The 20,164-nt window shown below is 51.3% G+C and overlaps 1 protein-coding gene across 4 annotated transcripts; it reads right to left on the reverse strand.

Annotated features, from left to right (window-relative positions):
- Positions 1-197: 197 nt before the first annotated feature.
- On the reverse strand, positions 198-19,592 carry zbtb4 (zinc finger and BTB domain containing 4). Of its 4 annotated transcripts, XM_029840984.1 has the most exons (4): positions 19,475-19,592; positions 17,215-18,211; positions 16,265-16,398; positions 198-8,075 (listed from the first exon to the last, which is right to left on the reverse strand). In XM_029840984.1, the coding sequence occupies exons 2-4, from the start codon at positions 17,380-17,382 to the stop codon at positions 2,558-2,560; spliced, it is 5,820 nt and encodes a 1,939-aa protein (XP_029696844.1). In that variant the 5' UTR covers positions 17,383-18,211; positions 19,475-19,592; the 3' UTR covers positions 198-2,557. The 4 variants fall into 4 exon arrangements, with proteins under 4 accessions (XP_029696844.1, XP_011604972.1, XP_029696845.1 ...); XM_011606670.2 differs by lacking the exons at positions 17,215-18,211; positions 19,475-19,592 and adding an exon at positions 16,488-16,710; XM_029840985.1 differs by lacking the exons at positions 16,265-16,398; positions 17,215-18,211; positions 19,475-19,592 and adding an exon at positions 13,442-13,602.
- Between the last annotated feature and the right edge of the window lie 572 nt (positions 19,593-20,164).

Here is a 20,164-nt window from a genome sequence, read left to right on the forward strand (position 1 = left end):
ATTAAAAAAAACCCAAAACAACAATGTCCATCTACAGGAATGGCTTGAGATAGTGTATTGAAGACAGCAAGGTTTTATTTTTTACACCGAACCTTCCCCACAGGAAAGGCTCACACGACAGAAAAATAAGCGTATATTGCTGTGGGTGGGGGGGGTACGCCGCTCAGGTGGGTTGACAGTATTTTGGTTTTTTCATATTCGCACAGTCGCTCGTTTTTGTTTTTTGTTTTTTTTTTTCGTACACAAATACGTGCGCCTACCGAGAAAAAAGGAAAAAAAAAAAAGGCTTGTAACCACACCCAAGGGGGATGCTTGTGCACCCTTGCAGTTGGTCACATTTTATTTCGACGCTCCTGTTTGAGCCAAAAGGTGCCTTGGTACCATCACACACACATGCACACGCATACACACACACACGCGTACACACACACACGCGTACTTCATTCAAAGGAGCTGCTGCATTGCATGAGCATATTCTTGAGGGAAAAGGGAGAATTTACCAGCTCTTAAATCGTGACAGCCGTGGCAGCTAGTTTAGCGAATTATCCCCAAACTTCAGCCTATGACGAATTGATTAAGGATAATAATAATAATAAAAACAAACAACAAATCTAACGGAGACGCGGAAGATGAAGAGTCCAGAAAACATCCGAAGGAAACGGAGAGGAAAGCTGCACACGTGATGCCGGATCTGCTGAGGATATAAACGGTTAGGAAGCGAGTGTTGCTCATGCTTTGTGGATAAAGAACCCAAGTTTACAGACATGTTCCTAGGACTACTGTATATATGTATGATGTTATACAGATCTTTTACAGGTTATTTGAGTCAAAACAGAAATAATAATAATAAAAAAGGAACTGAAACCAACTCTACCATTAATGAATCTGTACTTCATAAACTTCATGACTAAATTTACATTCATATTTTTAAGCTTACCCCCCCCTCACACACACCTTTTCACTGAAGTCATTTCCATCTGGTGAAGAGGGTGAAACAACATAGTTTAACAGAAAAAGAATAAAATGTTACACGCAACACAATGGCCCCCCCCCCCCAGGCGGACGCCCGGTGGTGGGGGGGGGGTTTCGGCCACCACTTTGGCTGCTAAGCTCAGCCTTTTCCTACCTATAAAACACAGGACAGGAGACGGATTCTCCCGTCTCCCCTCAGGTGGGATACGGGACAAAGTGTTTCTGCCCCCAAAGTCTTTCTTTAAACTCAAGAGTCCAACAGCTTTTGTGCCCATTTATACTTCTTTTCCTTACCAGAAATAAACTCAATACCCTGAATCCATTATTCTTTTTTAAATTTTTTCTTTTTCAAAGTCCCTCGCTGTCATCTGGCTGGCTAAGGAAACTCCGCCTCTTCCGACCGACCAGCAAAAAGCTAAACAAGATGAAGACCGACGATTTAATTTTTGGGGATTTTTTTTTTTTTTTAATTCTTTCCTCTTTTTTTTTTTTTTAAATGTCAAGGAAATGAGATGAAAAACGACAAGTGCAATGGTCCACCAGCCTGAAACTCACACCCAGTGGCCAGCTACATATCCAAAGCAGCTACAAGTGTCCCTTTAAGTGACCACTAATTTTTTTTTTCTACGCTGTGCACATAAGGTATATACTATAGTGAATGCTGTACAGATCCTACAGTGTCATCTGGCCACGGAGTCGCCAGGTTAGCTCGGACGTGAGAAGCTCAGATGATCTGTCGTTGTCGTAGACGTGCGTCCAGCCGTCACTTCATTATGATTTGGATATGAGGAATCGCTTCTTAATGCACTTTCTACGCGTTGACCTACAGTAGCTATTCCGACAAAAGAAGGAACGCCGTGTGCGTCTCACAAAGAATGATCTGACCATCCGCGCACGCACGCACACACACACTCTGCTCGCACGCGCACGTTTTCACACTGACACAGTATTGCGTGCTTAAGCCCACCTCTGCATGCACAAAGGCCTACAAAGGATGCAGGTACATGCTCATATATGACTCTCATGGACAGTTTAACAGCGGAGTGCAATGACAGTCAGTCACCGACGCACGTGCAGGGTTTGCGTTATTAAATGCGCCACCCCCTACCGTGCCGGGCCAACGCTCTTCTGCCCTGTCCCCCCCTACACTCGAATCCACAAGCCTTCCCTGAAGAGCATTTACCCTCAATTATGCAGTGACTATAAAGGGAAGCAGACTGAATTGATTTTTTTTTTTCTCCACGCAACAAACACCCTGTTAGCAGTTCTTATTCTTATATATAATATCATGAATCAGAGAGGGAGATTAATGGAGCTCTAGAACTACAACATTACAGCAAGACAGGTAAGCGGGAGTAAAGACGGGGGAGTAACGACACGTCGCTGTAACGTCTGCTTTGCTCCCCCCTTCTTTGCTCCTTCCCCCTACTCCCGAATTAATGCTCATCTCTGAGTGTGTAAAAGAGAGGAAGGGGTACAGTGCGATTGCAATCAACGGCCCAGTGAGTACGCGCCCCCTCCCACTCCCGTCCTACACGGAGCAGGTTCTCTCCATCCTATATACTCGGCATCCCGCGTCCGCGTCCTACGGTTTGCCGCCGCTGCTGTCCCGTTGCTTCTTGCTGCCACCGCCGTTGCTGTTGTAGAGGCCGGGGTTGGCGACGAGGGGGTGCGGGGCCGACCCCATGTACGGTCCGGCGGTGGCGGCGTAGTTGAAGATGGTGGGGAGGAAGGGCAGGGGTTCCACCTTGTCCCCTCCGGGTGCCATCATGTTCAGAGCCACAGGAAGAGCTGCCAAATTATAAGGGTAAGCAAGCAGCTGGGGCCCGTAAAGCAGCTGGTAGGGGTCTGGATAGAACGGCAGCTTGGCCAAGTCGCCGCCATTGGGGACCATGATTTTTCCAAGGGTCCCAAAGGAAAGAGCTCCGGGATAGGAGGACATGAGCAGGCTCTCCTCTTGCTTTTTACCGGAGTGGTAGCTGTCTGGAACAATAAGGGGTACGGGGTAATTTTGGGCTGAGTAGCTCACTGGGGTGTTGTTTCCCGGCTGGGAATCTCTGGAGGAGACGTCCTGCTGCTCCGTTTCCGGCGGCTGGGGGGCCCGGGGGAGAAGCAGGGCGTGGGCCGAGGGGCGGTCGCCGACACCAGCTGCTCCTGTGGGCAGTGCGAGTCTGTCGAGTCCCTGTGAACTTGAGTGAACCTGGCTGCTGGTTTGAGCTAACAGTCCGATGTTTGAGGGGGGCCGGCAGGGGGACTTGGGAGTGTGCCTGTGGGAGGAGGGCCCATTCATAGTGGTTTGAGTGGGGATATGCTGGGGGGACGGCATAGGGCTCAAGGGCTCCTCTTTAGGCACCAACAGGGCGTTCTGGGCTTCAGGAGTGTGCGCGACCCTGCTCATTTGCTGGTGCCTCTCGTTCTCTTTTTCTCTCTCTTTCACCACGTCTTTGTCCCTTTCTTTCTGTCTCTTGAGCTCTCGCTCTCTCTCCCTTTGCCTCTCTGTCTCACGCTCTCTGGCTAGAATGGTGTACATGGTCAGGTCTTGTGCTTCGTTGGGAGAGGGACTCCTGGACAGGCACGAAACTCTGAGATCTTGGACCTGAGGTGGTTCCTTGTAACCCGCGCATGCAAACAAGCCACTCCCCCCGTGCCGCTCTCTGTCCACAATGACCCCGTCCCGTTTCGTGAATCCGCCCTCGGAGACGTGAGCCGTTGTCCTGGAAACAGGCGCAGCGGCAGTGGTTATTCTGGTCTGCGACGTCATGGGCGCGTTTGGAGAGGTGTTGGTGGATGACGCGGCGTGCGCGGGGCTGTGCAGTCTGTGCATTTGGTCCTCCAGGTTCTTTTTGCTGGGTATGCGGCAGTCCAGGCACTCCGACCCGTTCATGACCAGCACGCTCTGGAGAGTTGAGAGCGCCGCTGACGAGTGATCCTGTTTAGTTGGCGTGACTTTAACCGGGCTTTCTACTAAAGGGTCTGCAACTGGCGGGCTGGGCTTCTTCTCTGGTGATGAACTCACGAGCCCCGGCGCTTCCGGCTTGTTGTCGCTGGTTTCTGCCACCTGATGTCGCTGGTCTGGGTGCTGCTGCGGCGACAAACAGACAGCTTGGTTGGGCGGGTCCGACGGCGAGTAGCTGATGACTGAAACCGAGAGAGCGGCGGGAACCTCTTCTTTCTCGGCCTCCCTGTCTGCGCTAGCAGCATTAACGGCAGTTTCCGTTGGTTTGGGCTCCGAGTCGTTGTCCTCCTTCTCTCTCTCTGGGGAACTGCTCAGATCATGGCGGCGGATGTGGCGATTCAGCGCCGAGGAGGTCTTGCACACCTTGTGACACTGCGGACACGTGTGCCGCGACAATGCTCTTCTGCTCAGACGACTCGGGCTCGAATTGCTCCCTAACAGGTTGACCCGCCCCGCCTTTTCGTCGTCATTTCTCGCCATCTCTGAGGCAGATTTATCCCCGATTCGTTCAACTTGCTCTCCGAGCGCCACTTTAGGGGGTACAGAGGGGGCCTCGGTCGGCTTGGGGTGCTGGGCTCTCTGGTGGTCTTCCAACTTGTCTCTGGAGGGGAAAGTGGCTCTGCAGAAAAGGCAAACGAACTCCAGCAGATGGCTCAGCTCATGCTTGTCTCGCTTCCTGGGGCTGGAGAACCAGCGGCCACATGTACCACACTCTGCCGCATTCCCGTTGGTCCAAGGTCGTCTCTTTATTCTTGCTGGAACTACTGAGGTAGACAGAGGGAGCTTTGGAGAATGCAGAGGAGGACCGGAAACTTTGTGACAGGGCTCCTTAACCGTATCGTCTGCGTCTTTATTTTTGTCCCTTAAAGGGACAGAGACGCGGGCCTTCTTGTCTTTCACTTCTCTCTTGTCGTGCTTGGCTGCCGACAGTTTTTCAAGTGCTTCGCTCTTTCCGTCCTCTTCCTCATCTAGCGATTTATCCGTCTCTTTGTCCGCATGGTTCTTGAGCCTCTCTCCCCTCCTCTTCAGCTGGATAGAGCGCTTGAACTTCAGTTTTCTCTGCCAGCTCTTCACCCTCTGTAGGTGCGCCTGGGCTTTTCTCTTAGGCTTGTAGGAATAGTAAGGCCGCCACAAGTTGTCCTGGGTGTCGTGGTCACTCTCCTGCTCTCGTACCTCCTGGCGGAAGTAGTACCCTTTGACTTCATGCTGGGATTTCTTTTTCTTGACTTCCATCTCCTCCTCCTCCTCCTCCTCCTCCTCCTCCTCCTCCTCCTCCTTATCACTCTGGGTTTCCCGGCTGGCTGCGTGTTGGAGTCTATGTTTGTGGTGATGGTGGGAGTGGGAATGCCGCGACTCTTTGGCTTCCCGGGCGGATGACGCTTCGCTCCGTTTGGCTTTTGGAGGCGTGTGGCCCTTGTCTCTCCTGAGGTCCGTTTCGGAAATGCTACGTTTTACTATTGCTTCCTCTCCAATACGCACAGTAATCTGACACAAGGGCCCCGCCTCTTTCACCTGGGACCCCGCCGATGCCGACGACAACTTGGAGTTGGAGATCTCGTTTCTACCGTGAGACTTGCGCGACTTGTGAAACAACCTCCCGGCATCCCCGTCGTGCCTGTCTGCCGAGTGCTCGTCTGCTGGATCTGAACTGTCTCTTGTTCTCTTTCTGTGGCTCTCTGCGCTGTCCCTTTGTACTTTCAGTGACCTGGGGCTGCTCTTGTGCGACGTCTGGCTGCTGTTACTCCTGCTAACTTCAGACGGTGGACTGTTCATTAGGCTGCTGTCACCTGCTGGGCTGATCTGGTTACTATGGACGATAACAGACGATGACATAGCTGTTCCATGAACTATGACAGAGGGTTTGGAGTGGCCATATGTTATTACCGAGGGCATGCCTGCGTCTGTGCCTCTGCCGCTCTTAGAAGTTTTGGTTTTGCTACTGCTAGACATTTTAAAGCTGCCACTGCCTCTCGCTTGGTCGGACTCTTGAGCCTCGTTGTCGTGTTTCCGAATTTGGGACATGTCTGTCTGGGCGAGGGGAGCTAACGCGGAGAGGCCCCTGTGCTCGACATCCAAAGAAACAGGGAAACCGTCAGGAAAAGCATCCGGGTCGGGCTTTACAGGGTGCGGCCCTCTGATGAAGCTTTGCAGGTCTCCGGGACTCAAAGAGCAGCCTAGGCCTGGCAGTGCGAGTGAAGGTGTGTCCGTCGGTGGGAGTAACAGGCCGTTGTGCAAACTGTCACTGTAGGTTTTGTAGGGTCTCTTCCTGGAGCGCATGGGGAGGAGGCGGTAGAGCTTGAGGGCATTCGTTTTCTGCTTATAGCCACCGTTGGCTGTCTTTTCGCTGGAGATGAGATTGGGATTAATCCCATGGATGGCCTTCTGATGTGTTTTTAAATTGTAGTAAGTGGCAAAGGCATCCCAGCAGAAGATGCACTGGTAGCGGCGCTCTCCCGTGTGCCACACCTCGTGCTTCGTGCGATACTCCGCCAGGGCGAAGACCTTGTCGCAGTAATGACACGGATATCGGCGCCGCCACGAGTGCACGTTAGAGTGGCGTTTCAGGCTGGATAACGTCATGTAGGAGCGCTCGCACACGGAGCAGAAGTAAATGACATTGCCATCTACCACCTTCACAAAATGGTTCTCGTCACCTTCTAGTATCTCCGCGGCTGCTGCATCATCACCCTGGATGCGTGCCAGGAGGCTCCGTGCTTTCTTTCCCGGCCGCGCCTTGCTGAGGTCTGTTCCTCCCACGAACACTCCCCCCTCCACTCTCACCTCTCCCTCCTCCAGTGGCTCCTCCTTTGGCTGCACAGTGAGAGGAGGGGGGCCCAGGCTGTTGTTGGAGGGAAGGCTTGGCACCCCGCAGGAGCCCTCGTGGGATTGCAGTCTCTTGCTGTGAATGAAGACTTTACCACAGTAACGGCAGCTGAGTGCGCGGCTGCCGCGATGCAGCCGCATGTGGACCGTCAGCGAGGATGCCGAACTGAAAAGCCGATGGCACACCCCGCAAATCAGCTCAGGCTTCAGGTTGTTGGGAGGGGGGAAAGAGGATGAGTGCGCGGGTGCTGTAAGCCCCTCGGATGGGGGTGGAGGTGGAGGCGGGATCGGGGAAGGAAGGTGGAGAGTGGGTGGGTGAAGACTTAAATGAGGGCTTCCAACTTTCCCAGCTGGTCTTCCTGTTATTTTCTCTCTCCGCTCCACATCTCCTGCTCTCTGATAGGCTGAAGTGCCCAGACTGAAGAGGATCTGGGCAGAGGGCGATGCAGTTCCGTTGGCCAAGCGATGCCTCTCGTCCCATCCATCAACGCCATAACTGACCCCCAAAGGGCCATTGGAGGATCTCGGGGGTGACCTGGGCAAAAGAGTCTCTGGATTGAGTTTGGAGCACTTGAGGGGAGGTGGGGATTTTATGTCCTTCCTCATAAATCCGTGAACAGTCATCGGAGACGAGGAGGAGGACGGTGAAGAGGACGGAGAGCTGTCGTGCCTCGGGGGCTTAAATTGTCTGTGCTTTATGTCCATGGTAGCATCCAGTTTCCACAATGATCCCTCATCTGAGCTCTTGGATGATGGACGCCGTCTGTGAGGGGAGGGGGAGGAAGAGGAGGAGCTTCGACAACGGGTTGGAGACGTGAGAGTTGTGGGAAGTGGGGCAGCGCTGAGTGGGAAGCTTAAGGTGATTTTTGCATTCTTAGGTCCATCAGCCACGTCCTCCAGCCTGTCCTCCATCGCTGTCTCTGCCCGGCCTACATGTCTTTTACCCTTCATCTCCAAATGCTCAGCCTTCTTCTTCTCCTCCTTCTCCTCTTCTTCAGGTTGAGAGGCCACTCGAAGACACTGGACTGGTTTGTGGAGCCCTTCAATCTCGTTTGAGTCACAGTAACGCACGGGCGGATGTAACTGGGACAAAGCCTGAAATGAATGAGGGGTGTCTCCGTGCACGACAGATGTTTGTGGGGAAGACAAAGGCGACAGCTTCTGACGGCGGCGGCACGTGGCGTCCTTTGCTGCGCTGTGTTTGATGTTGACAATGGGAGGTAACCCAGCAGTCAGGCGTTGCTCACTCAGATATGACTGAAAAAGGCCCGCATGGAGGGGGTCCCACGCCTTCTCACTGGACACCATGACCAGCCGCCGAAATCTGAAAGCAGAAAAGAATGCGTAACATGAGTATTGACATAAAAACATTACACCGGCACAAAATAAGAACGTTACACGCATATAACATTTTGCAGAATTTTGCTGTTGTGACGCCTCAAAGAGTGGAAAGGACAACAAACCCAGAGAAATGCTAACCCCTGAAAGCACCGTCAGGGATGGTGAGTCGAGGGAAGGAATGAATCTATGGCAGCGCGGGTTTAGGTTTCAGCATGCGATAACCGAGCCTTCAAAATAGATTTTCAAGGTTCAACCTCGCTCATCTGTGACACGACATTCTCTCTGGCTGATTGAAAGCCACCGATTCCGTCGCGATCGAGAGCAGCGCCGGCCTCAAACTGTGTAAAAATGGGCCTATCGCTGGGGTTATTTCAGCAAAAGCCTTGTTCGCCATTCCTGGCAGGGGTCGGTGTTTGCCGGGCACGATTCTACTCATTTATATGTGAAGGCAAACGCGTCAGGAGAGGCAAGAAGGGAGGAAGAGAAGGGAGGGAGATCACATGTGCGCAGAGAAGGGGCGTTTTTCCACCCTGTGCATCCGGTACAATCTCAGCTAAGCTGTCGGAGATGAGCGACGGGCTATTTTCATGTCCATTCTAATTCGCCCGCCATGGTGGTGAACACGGACCTGCCGGTCCTCCCTACAGATTCAGGCGGCTCTGCCTAGGCCTAGGTCAATGTATATATTCGTTTTGGACTGAAGAAATCGATACGTTTGTGAAAACACCACCGTTTTGAGGGAGTCTAGGGCCCTAAATGATGCGATGAGAACAAAAACCCTCAGTCATGCTTTTCTGCTTGCGTTTTCAAGCAGCAAAGCAGCCAGGAAGGCAGGCCGCTGTAAAATTCCACAGGCAGCACTGAACAGGCAGAAAACTAGGTCAGCACTGTTATTGCAGAGGGAAGAGGAGGGAGAGAGAGAATGAAAGAGAGAGAGAGAATGAGAGAGAGAGAGGGTGAGGATGAGGGAGAGTTAAGGGGTGATACAAAAACAGAAAAAGAGTGAGGGCGAGCGACAGACCGAGAGACGGGGGGGAAAGGAGCGCCGCCGCCGACCCTCAGACGGGCGGGAGCCCGAGCAAACACGCAAAACAACAACCTGCACGTAGACAAACAAATAATCACGCGCTCAGACTCCCGCACACAAACATGCGTGTCTCCACGGAGGTGAACGTGCACTCGTACGCAGCCACGGACGAGACCGATACGGGTAAACAAAGTCTTTCAGCGAGGAACGGCCGGCTTGTAAATGACATTCAAAACCAAAAGGGTGAAGCTATGCGAGCGCCGTCACAGGTGGACTGACGCCCGTGCACGTCGGCAGCCTCCGCCAAAGGTGCGTGTGGCACAATCAGAACAAGAGGTTTTTTTTGACACAGCAATGTGAAAAAAACAAAACAAGGAAGCGCCGCCGCCGCCGCCGCCTCGCCAAGAGGGCCCGTTCAAACGGGCCGTCGCTGTCGCTCGCATTTGTTGAGCGACAGATGCAGGAAATCCCTTATGGCAAGCGTCAGCCCGCTACAAGTGGGTGGACGCGCCGAGAGACGTGCAAAGGCTAAAAATTTCACCGTCTCATCTAATGCTTGCAGAGCGGACAGGAAAGTGCGTACGACGCCCCCTCGTTCCTTTTCTTTATCTCCCTGTGACGCACACAGCTGCTGCACAAGCGGAGCCGGCACGACACCCCGTCTGACGGGAGCCTGTGATGAACTTTAAATGTGGAGGGGTGGGGGGTTTATTCCAAAGCTGTTAAACGTGAGCAAAAGCTAAACCTCATCTGTGACACATTGGAAGCGAACATTACCGTTAGCGTAGAACGGACCTAAAAGCAAAGTCAAAATAAACAGCAACTCTATTCCCACACCTCGATGCAACAGGATGTTCTGAGCAAAACAAACATGTTGGTCAGCCTGTGAAGTGCTCATCTGTTTACGCTTGTGGCACCACGGAAAGCCGCAGGACGCGAACGCGTCTGCAGATCGAGCTGGCGCAAACAACCAAAGGTTCGATGTCAAACACGCCGGGCCTCCGTGTAACGGCGCAGGCGTTTGGCGCACGCTGATTCAGTCGGATTCAGTCAGACGCGGGTCTGCGCCGTTGCCTCTCCGTCCTGGGGATTTTCTCTTTAGTAGGTCATTACGAGAGGCACAAACTTTAATCTCCATCTCGCCCTGCAGTTTCATGTGCGAGAAAATAGACATAATACTAATTCGCGGCTAAACAGCGGGCTTATGGGCCAGCTCCGTGCCCGGAGTGCGCTGTCAATTCCAAAACTGTGTTGCCAGTTTTCATTTTGCGTCCTAAAACAATATGACATTCCAACAAACATGTTTGATTTTACTGCTCTCTATATGTTAATTTAATTTAATTGTTATTCTAGCTTTGTATATCAATGCAAACAGCTAACAATTTAGCTGCGCTCCACTAAACGATGCCTAAATGTACAGTAAATCATCTGGATCATCAACGACTTCAAAATCTGACAATAACGGTATAAGGTCATTTGAAGGTCACAGTCCTAAAGTACATAAATTGAAAATAATAACATATTTACCCACAATTATGGCACGCGCGTAATTGCCCTGTAGCACGCGGGTAGCCATAATGTTTATAAATGTATTAACGTTTCATCGTTATGAAATCCTAATTTATTCCGCGCCATAACACAGCTTCCTTACAGGACGTTTCACGGTGCTATTTTTATTCCTTTAGTTAGAACCACACGCTCGACAGGGAATCCTCCTCTGCTCAGATAACTTTGTTCATCCGTGCGACTGCTAGCGGAGCGTCTTGTGCACGTTGCCCACAAACGCAGGTCAGAATGCTTCAGAAATCACTCAGCTTGAAATTACACTGACGGAGAGTTTGCGAACAGGCAACAGCATCACACGTGGAGGACGTCAGATCTGCACCCGGGACCTCACCGTTCCGGAAACACCAGCGAGAATCAGCGAGCTAAAGTTTTAGAGCCACGATCTTCTCGGCAAATGCCGTGAAACAGCGTTCCGTGACGAAAGAGGAGAGGATTTTCACATCTGTGTCTTTAAAAATCAATTAAAAGAGTGACGGAGGAGAGAGGAGTCAACTGATGCCCCACCTCAGGCTCAGCCCACTGGCAACACCATGATGACATAACACGGCCTTTGATTATGAAATAATAGTCCACGTTTTACTATTTACTCAAACACAAGTCATCTAACGGCTGTCGGCTGTGGACTTTTCTTCTACCTTTGAAAGAGAACTGAGATTAAGACGCATCAACAGAACCATAAAAGTCAGGAGTATTTTTGTTTTTGTTTTGCTGCATTCACTCATCTGCAATTAAAGGTGGAGGGTGAAAGACACGGTGCTATCTGGGACCGCAGGCCTCTAAGTTCTGTGTGGAGGGGGAGTGCCTGCAAGGCAGAACGCGCGGGGGCCTCGCTGTTCCAACTGGCGGGGCAGCCACGACGGGAATGTGGAAAAAGGAAGGTGTCGGTTGGGCTTTCTCCCCAGTGAGGGGTAGCCAGAGGGGCCCAAGTAGCGGAGCAGCAGTTGGTTTGTGAAGGGTGGGTGGGTGAGTGGGCGTGTTTGGGCGTTGGAAGTGGGGGGAGAATCGTCAACTTAAGCAGCTACTGAACTCTGGACAACCCCCGACCAAGAGAGCGTTGGGGACCGGAGGTGGGAGGAGGTAGGGGTGGCTGGTATGGTTCAGGGAGCGGTGGCAGCGTGAGGAGGGGAAGTGGGAGCGACTTTAAATCTGCCTCTCCGGCCCTCATATCGTCCTGTCCTGCTCAGTATGACTGACTGCACGCCTGGCCCTCCACCCCACCCCCCACCCCCACATCTAAACTGGCGTAATTTGGCGTTTTTGCATGCCACTCCACGCACCGACGGACCTGCCTGAGACGCCGTACTCTGCGCTCTTCGTTAGCTCTCGGCCCAGCACGTAATTCCCAGAATTCTTCCCGCTGCAACAGAATCCTGGAAGGCATTAGGGAAGAGCGAGGGGAAAGAGGTACCCTCGGAGAGCAGCAACACTAAACCGGTGAACTTTGCGAGAATATTTCCCCAAATCATTTTCAATTTGACACAGTCAGACCGACGCGTAAACCCCACCTGAGTTCCTCGTCTCAATCAGGCGTGAGACATTTGCGTAATAGCGGAGTCACGCATTACACGCGCCATAAACTGCCGCTACGGATCAGGTTAGTCCAGATCGAAAGTCGCTTTCCCGAACCGGCCCACTTTGTTTGCGTTTTGGGCGTAAACAACATCGCCGGACTCAGTGTTACTTTCCACCCCGGGGGGTCGTAAAAGACACAAACAGCATCGTTCACGTCGTAAACAGGAATGTGCAAAACAACAAGGGGGCAATCCTAGCTACGAACACACCTGTACGACAACACCCAGCAGAAAGAAACTCCACTTCCCAATCCCTGACCTATGACCTCTACCCTAGCACAGGTCACGTATTCCATACATTAAACATGGGGGGCTTGGCTACCAGGAATGCGGAGTGCTTGGCAAGCAGATGCTCCGTTGTTTTGGAAAAAAAAAAAAGTGCAGCTTTGGGCAACCACAACAGGGCTGCTGAGATCAAATATGCCCTCTGCTGCTCTCAGGGAGACGAGCTCCAGCACAACAGGCTGGTTAAAATGGAGGACAAGCTGGGCGGCCCGGAATAGAAATAAGCTACAGTCACCAGAACTGCTAGCGTTTAGCATCGCCTGCGAGCTGGGTTTTTTTCTGGAAAAACACTCCCTGAATTTAGTTAAATTTAGATGAGCCGGGGGGGGGTGGGGGGGTGGGGGGGGGGTAGGGGGTGGGGGTGGGGGGCGGCGGCGGCTTTGCCCACCATGTTGAGACCCCAACAACAATGCTCACATCTGCTGTGACGTAGGCTGGATGCCCCTCCGTCTGCCGCGACCCACCGAGACGCGAGAGGCTCCGATAAATTAAAAGTTTCATCAGAATCTCAGAACCAGTCACCTCTCTGGAAAAAAGAACTGCGTGGTGCGCCAGCGACCGAGGACAGGATGAGGGAGACGAGGCCTGTTACTGGCACACACATAAACAGACCCAGCACGGACTAACACACGTCCGCACGCGCGCGCGCGCGCACACACACACACACACACACACACACATACACACACACTGCACAAAACGCGCACACCCACCAGCGCTCGCGCCACGACACAGCAAAATAATAAAGCTTTTCCTCCTCGTCGCACGCCGCGCTAAAACCGTCGCCACGGCAGCGGAGCGGAGAAGAAAAACAAGCGGGCGGACGACAGAATTTCAGCCTCTCTTCCTCTTATTCTCTCTGGCTGTCTCTCAGGAAGGCAAGCATACAAGAGAACGTACCTCGGAAAACCTCTTGCTGCATCTCTGCTGCGATGTGTTCTCTCCCCTCACACACTCCCTCTCTCCCTCTCTCTCCCCCTCGGTCTGTGTATGCGCACGTCTGAGTGTGCGAGGGAGAGAGAGAGGGAGGGAGGGAGAGAAAGAGAAAGAGAGAGAGCGCAGGGAGAGGCGGTGCACACATACAGGGAGCAATGTGTGAAGACAGAGGGCAGGAGCGATTCTCACACTCAAACTTGCTCGCTCTCCCTGTCCAGTTTTCTGACACACCATCCTGAGTGTTTTTGCTCTTTTTAAACCGGCAAGTGAATCCCCCCCCCCCCCTCTGCATACACTCCCCCCAACCACAAACGCACCCCTTCCGCTGAATCCAATCTTCCTTTTTTATTTGGAAGTGTTGTTCCCTCTCTCCATACGCACACACACGCACAGAAACACAACTTTATATACACAAAGCCCGGCGATAGGGAGCGGGAGGGAGAGGCTGAGGGAGACAGCGAGAGAGCAAGCAGGCAAGAGGACGCCATTTAAGCAGTTTGTTACACACACTGCGAGTCCCCAAAATGGCTGAAAACAAACAGGAACCACACCAACTCCCAAAAAAAAAAAAAAAAACCTGGGCACGAGGAGCGCTGGACCGATGAGGAGTGAGGCCAGAGCGGGCCAAAACAGTGAGACAGAATGAGGACAGACCAGCAGCGGTTAAATGGCGGAAAGGAGCCGTCCTCGGGACCTCAAGGGAGGCGTTAAAGGGGTACTCTGCCAATTTACTGAGGACTACGCTAAAGTTTCGAGCCTTGTGACTGACAGTAACTTTGATAAAAAAAAGAATAGGTGGAAGACGTATTACGACGCTGGAGCGACCCAGATTTGATTAAAAAAAACAAGCTCTAACGCTCCTTTTTCCAGCAAGCGTTGGTGGAACGGCTGACCCGAACCCTAACCGATAAGCCACGGTTCTTTTACAGCGTTGACGACAAATATTTACGACCTCGCTTTCAACACGGAGAAGCCAAAGCCGTCAGCGGACGCCTGAAGCGATAGGAACCATATCATATTCCGCACAAATAAAATAAGAATGAGCGTCTCTGCGCCGGCCCGCTGCATAAGCCAACGTAGACGCCGCGCGGCCGGATAGACTGAACTATGAACCAGTTCTTTCCGGGTGTCAACGAGCACAACAGTGGAAGTGGCATCACCTTGCAAGAAAGTCACACAGCGCTTTTGCATTATGCATGGGCCTCGCGTACCACGTTAGAAATGAGTCATGGGCGGAAATTACATTTTGCTGACACCGTGGCCCTAAAATGGCAGTCAGGATGTGATTTAATTCCATCAGACCCCCAGACATTGTGAAACGGGTTTTCAAAGGATGAACAAATAAAATGGCGGTGAAGTGCCTCTTTAAAGCACAAAGGTTGGGGTAAAGCCGAACAGACGGGAGGAGAAACAGGGTCAGCGATGCTCCTCTGTGGTCCGCGCGCTCAACTAAAAGGGTTCAAGTGCTACTGGCAGCAATTAATTGCTTTTAAGTCAGTTATCTGTGGGTGGGAGGAAAGGTTTGAATAAATCCACCACGTTTTTCCCCCCAAAACAAAAGATGGAGAGGCGTTAAAACCAGGACCAGGTGGGAGAACCTCGCTGCCATCGTACTTCCCACTGTACTATTGGGCACTACCCCCCCAATTCTCCAACCAAACCCACTAACTGAACCTTGACGCCAACACCCCCCCTTGCTCTTCCCCTGCCCTTTCCCTCTCTCCCTCTCTTTCATAACTCTCTCACCCTCATTGTACACGGCCACACTTGTCTCCATGGGAACCACTCTGGGATCGTTGTTGTTCCTGTGACCTCTCTGGCTCTTTGAGTTTGACGAACTTTTCTTTTTACCCCCCTCTCCCTCCTTTCCTGTGTCCCCTCGCTGTGTGTGCGAGTGTGTGTGTGTGTGTGTGTGTGTGTGTATGGATGGGACACATGTTTAAGTTGCCTGAGGGCAAAATTAAAACCCTGCAAAGTCTGCATGAAAAGACGAGGTCGCTGCGTGTGCGCTCTGGCGGCGTGGCTGCTCTGTCCAAACATGTGTGGCGGCACCGGCCCATGACACCCCGCCCCCCCCCAATCGCCCCGACCTGGCCTTCCATTCAGTGAATGTTTGGTCAGACGTGATCAAAGCCTTTCGTGCTGCCAAACATGGCTGCATGCAGGAAGCCGTGTCTGTGAAGTAAAACATTAACTCGCAGCGGTTCTTTAGTGGGAAGCAGCCTTCCTTGATAGGATTTTAGGTTTTCACATGATTGATTTTGATAGCAGCTATGCGATGAGTCGATTTGCCTACATATTTGCAGATTTCCGCAAGCGAACAGCGGTTTGGTTTCTTCCCAAGATTCTGCCTTTTCATAGACGGCCATGTTTCACCAGGCTCGTAGATTCAAATTTCAGCGGGCCCGCAATGACCTACAGTACTGGATGTCCTCTGTTCCTGTTTTAAAAAAAAGCCGGGTGAGTCAGTCATCTTTTATCTGATAATGCAGAGAAAGGTCACTGACAGTTCCGAAAACACTGTCCTGTCTGCAGCTTGTTTTTCGTGCAACTGAAGCCGGTGCGTGTTAAAGCTCAACGCCACCCTTCCCAGGGTCAATATTCTAACGCTTCTTGCAGAAAACCCCACGAAGGCGACAGGTTTACGTCTTTTTGTTTTTGGTTTGTCCTGATACCGTTTTAAATCCAGGCACGATCGCGGCCGACGCGTAACGTGCGAAGGTGCCGTCAGACGCGTTCAAGGGTAAGCAAACATCCCTCGTTGATATGAAAGAAGAGATGACTAACCTGTTCTCCGGCTGACTTGGGCCGAGATCAAAGCAGGAAGTCGAACGGCACTGAAGGACTTCAAATGATGGTGGTTTCTTAAAGAGGAAGCGGCGGCTTTGCAAGGGCGAGGAAGCTACTCCCGGTTCTGCGTCCTGTGCACAGAGAACAGAAGGGCAGCGTGAAACCCAGGCGCATAGATCGCCCGCGAGCACATGTGCAGATAAGCGCGGCGGCTGTTTACATTTGCGGCCGCGCAGATGGGGGAGCGTGCTCAAACTCTCGGTGCTGTCTTACAGGCGTGGGGGCAGTTCAGCAGGTAACCCGACGACACCTCCTTTTAGACGAGGGAAGGGAGCGTGTCGGAACACGTCGTGAACTCACACTTCTCTGCTGTTTACAAAACCAATTCTCACACCACAGAGACCTACTGCAGCGTCAAGTCTCCGCAGAACCCTTAAAACTATATTTACTGGCTACTGAGGCGCGGCTGAATTTGCTGTTGTTTATATTTAAGCACCGTTGAAGAGTTAAAAGTGTCAAATACGCCAGCTAGGGCACATCTACGGACAGGCGACAGGCCTGCTGGGCTCTATTCTTAGACATCTCGGTTCGGAATACATGTTGACGCCAGTTAGCTCGACTAAAACTGCAGTAAAAACCTGTGAACTGATGCTCTGTAACATTCGTAACATTAGTGCAAAGGAATAACTCCACGCAGCATCAGCCCACAACGAAACAGACGAGCTGAGGAGGGGCAGCCGGGGGAAACAGCGCCGGTCGTGAGATGAAAAGTGCAAGTTTTGGGGAAAACTGTCATCAGCCGAGAGATGCAGCAGAGAAATTGTTAAATTGCAGTAGAGGGAAACTTTTTTTTTTTTTTTTTTGCATACGGGGGTGAGTGAGTTCGACGCTGCGCCACCCCTCGCTTGCGAGACACCGAAAAGCTAAAGTGTGCGCGCATCGCATACCGCACAGACTGGGCCCAGCAGACGTCCCCAACCTGCCTGCTGCCGTCTGTAAGGACAAGCGGCAAGTTCTAGACTTCTGCCGAGGGCCGTAGAATAATGCTGGACGGGTCTAATACCCTTCAAGGGGAGGATTCGTCCCTGGGTCGGATGACAGATCTGGGGTTTCATCACGGGCCTGCGTCAGATCCAGAAAACAGATGCGTTGAGCTATAACAGGCATGTGTGAAGAAGAACGGCCGCTGAGTCACACGGAACATCCCTTCGCGCACGCAGGAGATGAAATGCTATAAATAAATTCTTAGCTAAGTAATTAGATGGGTTTGGTTCGCACACGAGAGTTCCGGAAGTTTGATGTTCGACAATCGGCTGGCAAAATGTGGTTGTGTAACAGGAAAGAGGAGGGAGAAAAAGCAGCGGAGCAGAGGAGGAGATGGTTCCGCGTGTGGTTGTTGCCAAAGGAGACTGGAAAGGATAGGAAAATCATCGGGGAGGGGTGCCTGATATGGCGTGCTATGGGGGGAGGGGGGGAACGGACGGCTGGTTTTTCCACTGCCAGAGTGAGAGGACTGTTAAATCAAATTAATTAGCTCCTTCATCTCCAGGCAGCTACTCAGGCATGCTGTACTGGCAAGGGGAAGCAGGCGGTGGGACGGGGGTGGTGGTGGGGGCATTGTGGACACAAGAGAATGGGAGAGAAAGGGAGAAGGGAGTACGTGGTGGAGGGGTGAAAAGCCTGCTGTGTATGTGCGCCATTCAGCAGGACGGGCACTGGAGGGGAGGGGTGCATAATTCTCTGATAAGCGTGAGGGTGTTTTCGCTGGAGCCTCTGTTCTGCCATGAAGAGGAGGAGGAGGAAGTCGCTGCGTGCTGGCTGACGCCGTGTGCTGCTGCGCTCTGGGCGACGGTACTTCCTGTTTCTAGACGGCCTGCATTTGGAGGGGCAGTAAACGGTCCTCTTTTCGCTGCGCACCTCTGGAGACGGCTCGCACACAGTGAGCTGCAAAAGAATGATAAAGGAAGGTCACAACAATCTTGACGCCCAGAGTAAATTGGTAATAGACTCAGAGACATCGGAGACATTAATGGATTTATTAGTCCAACAGGCGGTGAGATACACAGTTATAACATTGGAGGCAGACATAACGCACACCTTTGATCTTTATGTTGCTTTTTGGCTCGTTTCTTAACGCCTCATTGAAGTGAGCAGAAGTAAAAGATAAAAGAGTTAAAGCATAATATAACAGCTGTAAGGTAAATAACTTGAGAACAAAGTGACACAAGGGGGAATTGAAGCAGATGGTCAACGACATCACAAAGGAAGAGAGACACAAAACACTGGGCAAGAAGTCAAAGTGCATGAGACGGGGAGAAGGAAATGAAACAAGGGAAGGAGAAGATGTACAGAAACTGTGGCCACTTCAGTAGATGTCCCATATGGCTGGAACGGTGGACTGAACTGAGCTACACCACATTGAATAAAGACTTCTCAAACGTCACGACAACTGAAAGGACAAAAAAGTGGTGTGTGACAATGGGGAGCTGGGGAGTGTGTGGCAAAGGTCAAAACCTTGAGAGGAGCAGACGGCTTGGTGTAGCCGCTGCCTGGGCGAGACTTGGCTGCAGCGCCACAACCCCAGATTAGCACTAAGCCGATTGCGATGCGAGGTGGGATCAAGAGCAATTAATTTAGCACCCAGATAGTTCCCGGAAACGACTGAAAGAACCTTAACACAAGATCCCCCCTCAGAAAAATCTCCCAGAGTGAAGCAGACTTAAACATTCCCAATCCAGACAATGAGATGCTGACCAAAAAAAACTGATTAAAAGAATAGCAGCCAAGAATTTGCGAGGTTTGAGAGGGTGTGTGGACGATAAAAGGAGGGATGAAAGGGAAAATGAAGACGCTCTGCGTAGACACGAGCCAAAGCAAACACTACAGGGAACAGTACATTCTCTGGTGGACAGAAATGGGACAAACTGCTCAAATGGATTTGAAGAGAGGGAGGACACCTCTGACCCTGCGCCACCCATTTTTATTACAAAACATCGGGGCAAATGCAGTTGAGAACATTCTCAGCAGATGAACTCAGAAACTACAAGCAAACCTGACACACTGTCATCTATTAGTTGGCGCTGAATAAACGATTTAAGCAATTAGGTTTTAAAATAAATTTGTATTGGCAGGCTGTGTAAATTCGAACTTGTCTCCTAACATCCGCCTCAGCCTGCAGCGGTATACTGGACCCCCACCACTTCATACCTCACCGTCTCCAGAGAACATCAACTCCGGACAAGAGCTCCCCCTAGATGCACGGGTCATCACCTCTTCTGGGATTTGATGCCTCTGGAAGGAATCCTGCTTGTCACGTTTGACCTGCTGACATGAGAGTCACAGGTTCTCGTGACACTGGAAAGAATTCAGAAACGACAATCACGGTTTGCATCCCATAACCAGGCCTCCGCGGGAATTAAATAGCAAAGTCCTGAATTTGTGTATATTTGTTTTGTAGTATCACAAATACTCCAATATAATTGGTAATTCCACTTGCCATTAAATTTCTTGTCAAAATATAAAACTGTGGTGGTTACAGCAATTTCTGCACTTGTATGCTTTTAAATGCAAGCTATAAAATATTCATTACCGTTGAAAATAGGTAGGTTTGAAATATGCATTAAGAATACAATAATTACTTTTATCTTCATTGGTTAAGGGGATGTTTTTCATTTTATATTCAGCCTTTAATTCAGACTATTATGTCAGAATATTACAGATCAATCGTAAGCTTCACTGCAACACTTTACAAAGAACATCAATAACAAGTTACATTAAAAACACAAAACTGAGACCATCGGGTTTCTGCACTGACCTCTTTTGACCAGTAGGGGGACTAAATAGCGAATCACTTCCGCATTGAAATTGCTGTTGCGCAACGTCCGAACGGTTACAAGA

This window comes from Takifugu rubripes, chromosome 8 (genome assembly GCF_901000725.2).
Source record: "Takifugu rubripes chromosome 8, fTakRub1.2, whole genome shotgun sequence".
Taxonomy (NCBI): Eukaryota; Metazoa; Chordata; class Actinopteri; order Tetraodontiformes; family Tetraodontidae; genus Takifugu; species Takifugu rubripes.

Bases quoted from the DNA above. Each gene is read 5' to 3' on its own strand.
- zbtb4 (XM_029840984.1), bottom strand. From the start codon at position 17,382: ATGAAACCCCAGATCTGTCATCCGACCCAGGGACGAATCCTCCCCTTG. The intron at 16,399-17,214 runs GTATGCGATGCG...CTCTGTGCACAG, and splicing joins TGCTGGGCCCAGTCTGTGCG to GACGCAGAACCGGGAGTAGC. The intron at 8,076-16,264 runs GTTAGTCATCTC...TTCTGCTTTCAG, and splicing joins CCAAGTCAGCCGGAGAACAG to ATTTCGGCGGCTGGTCATGG.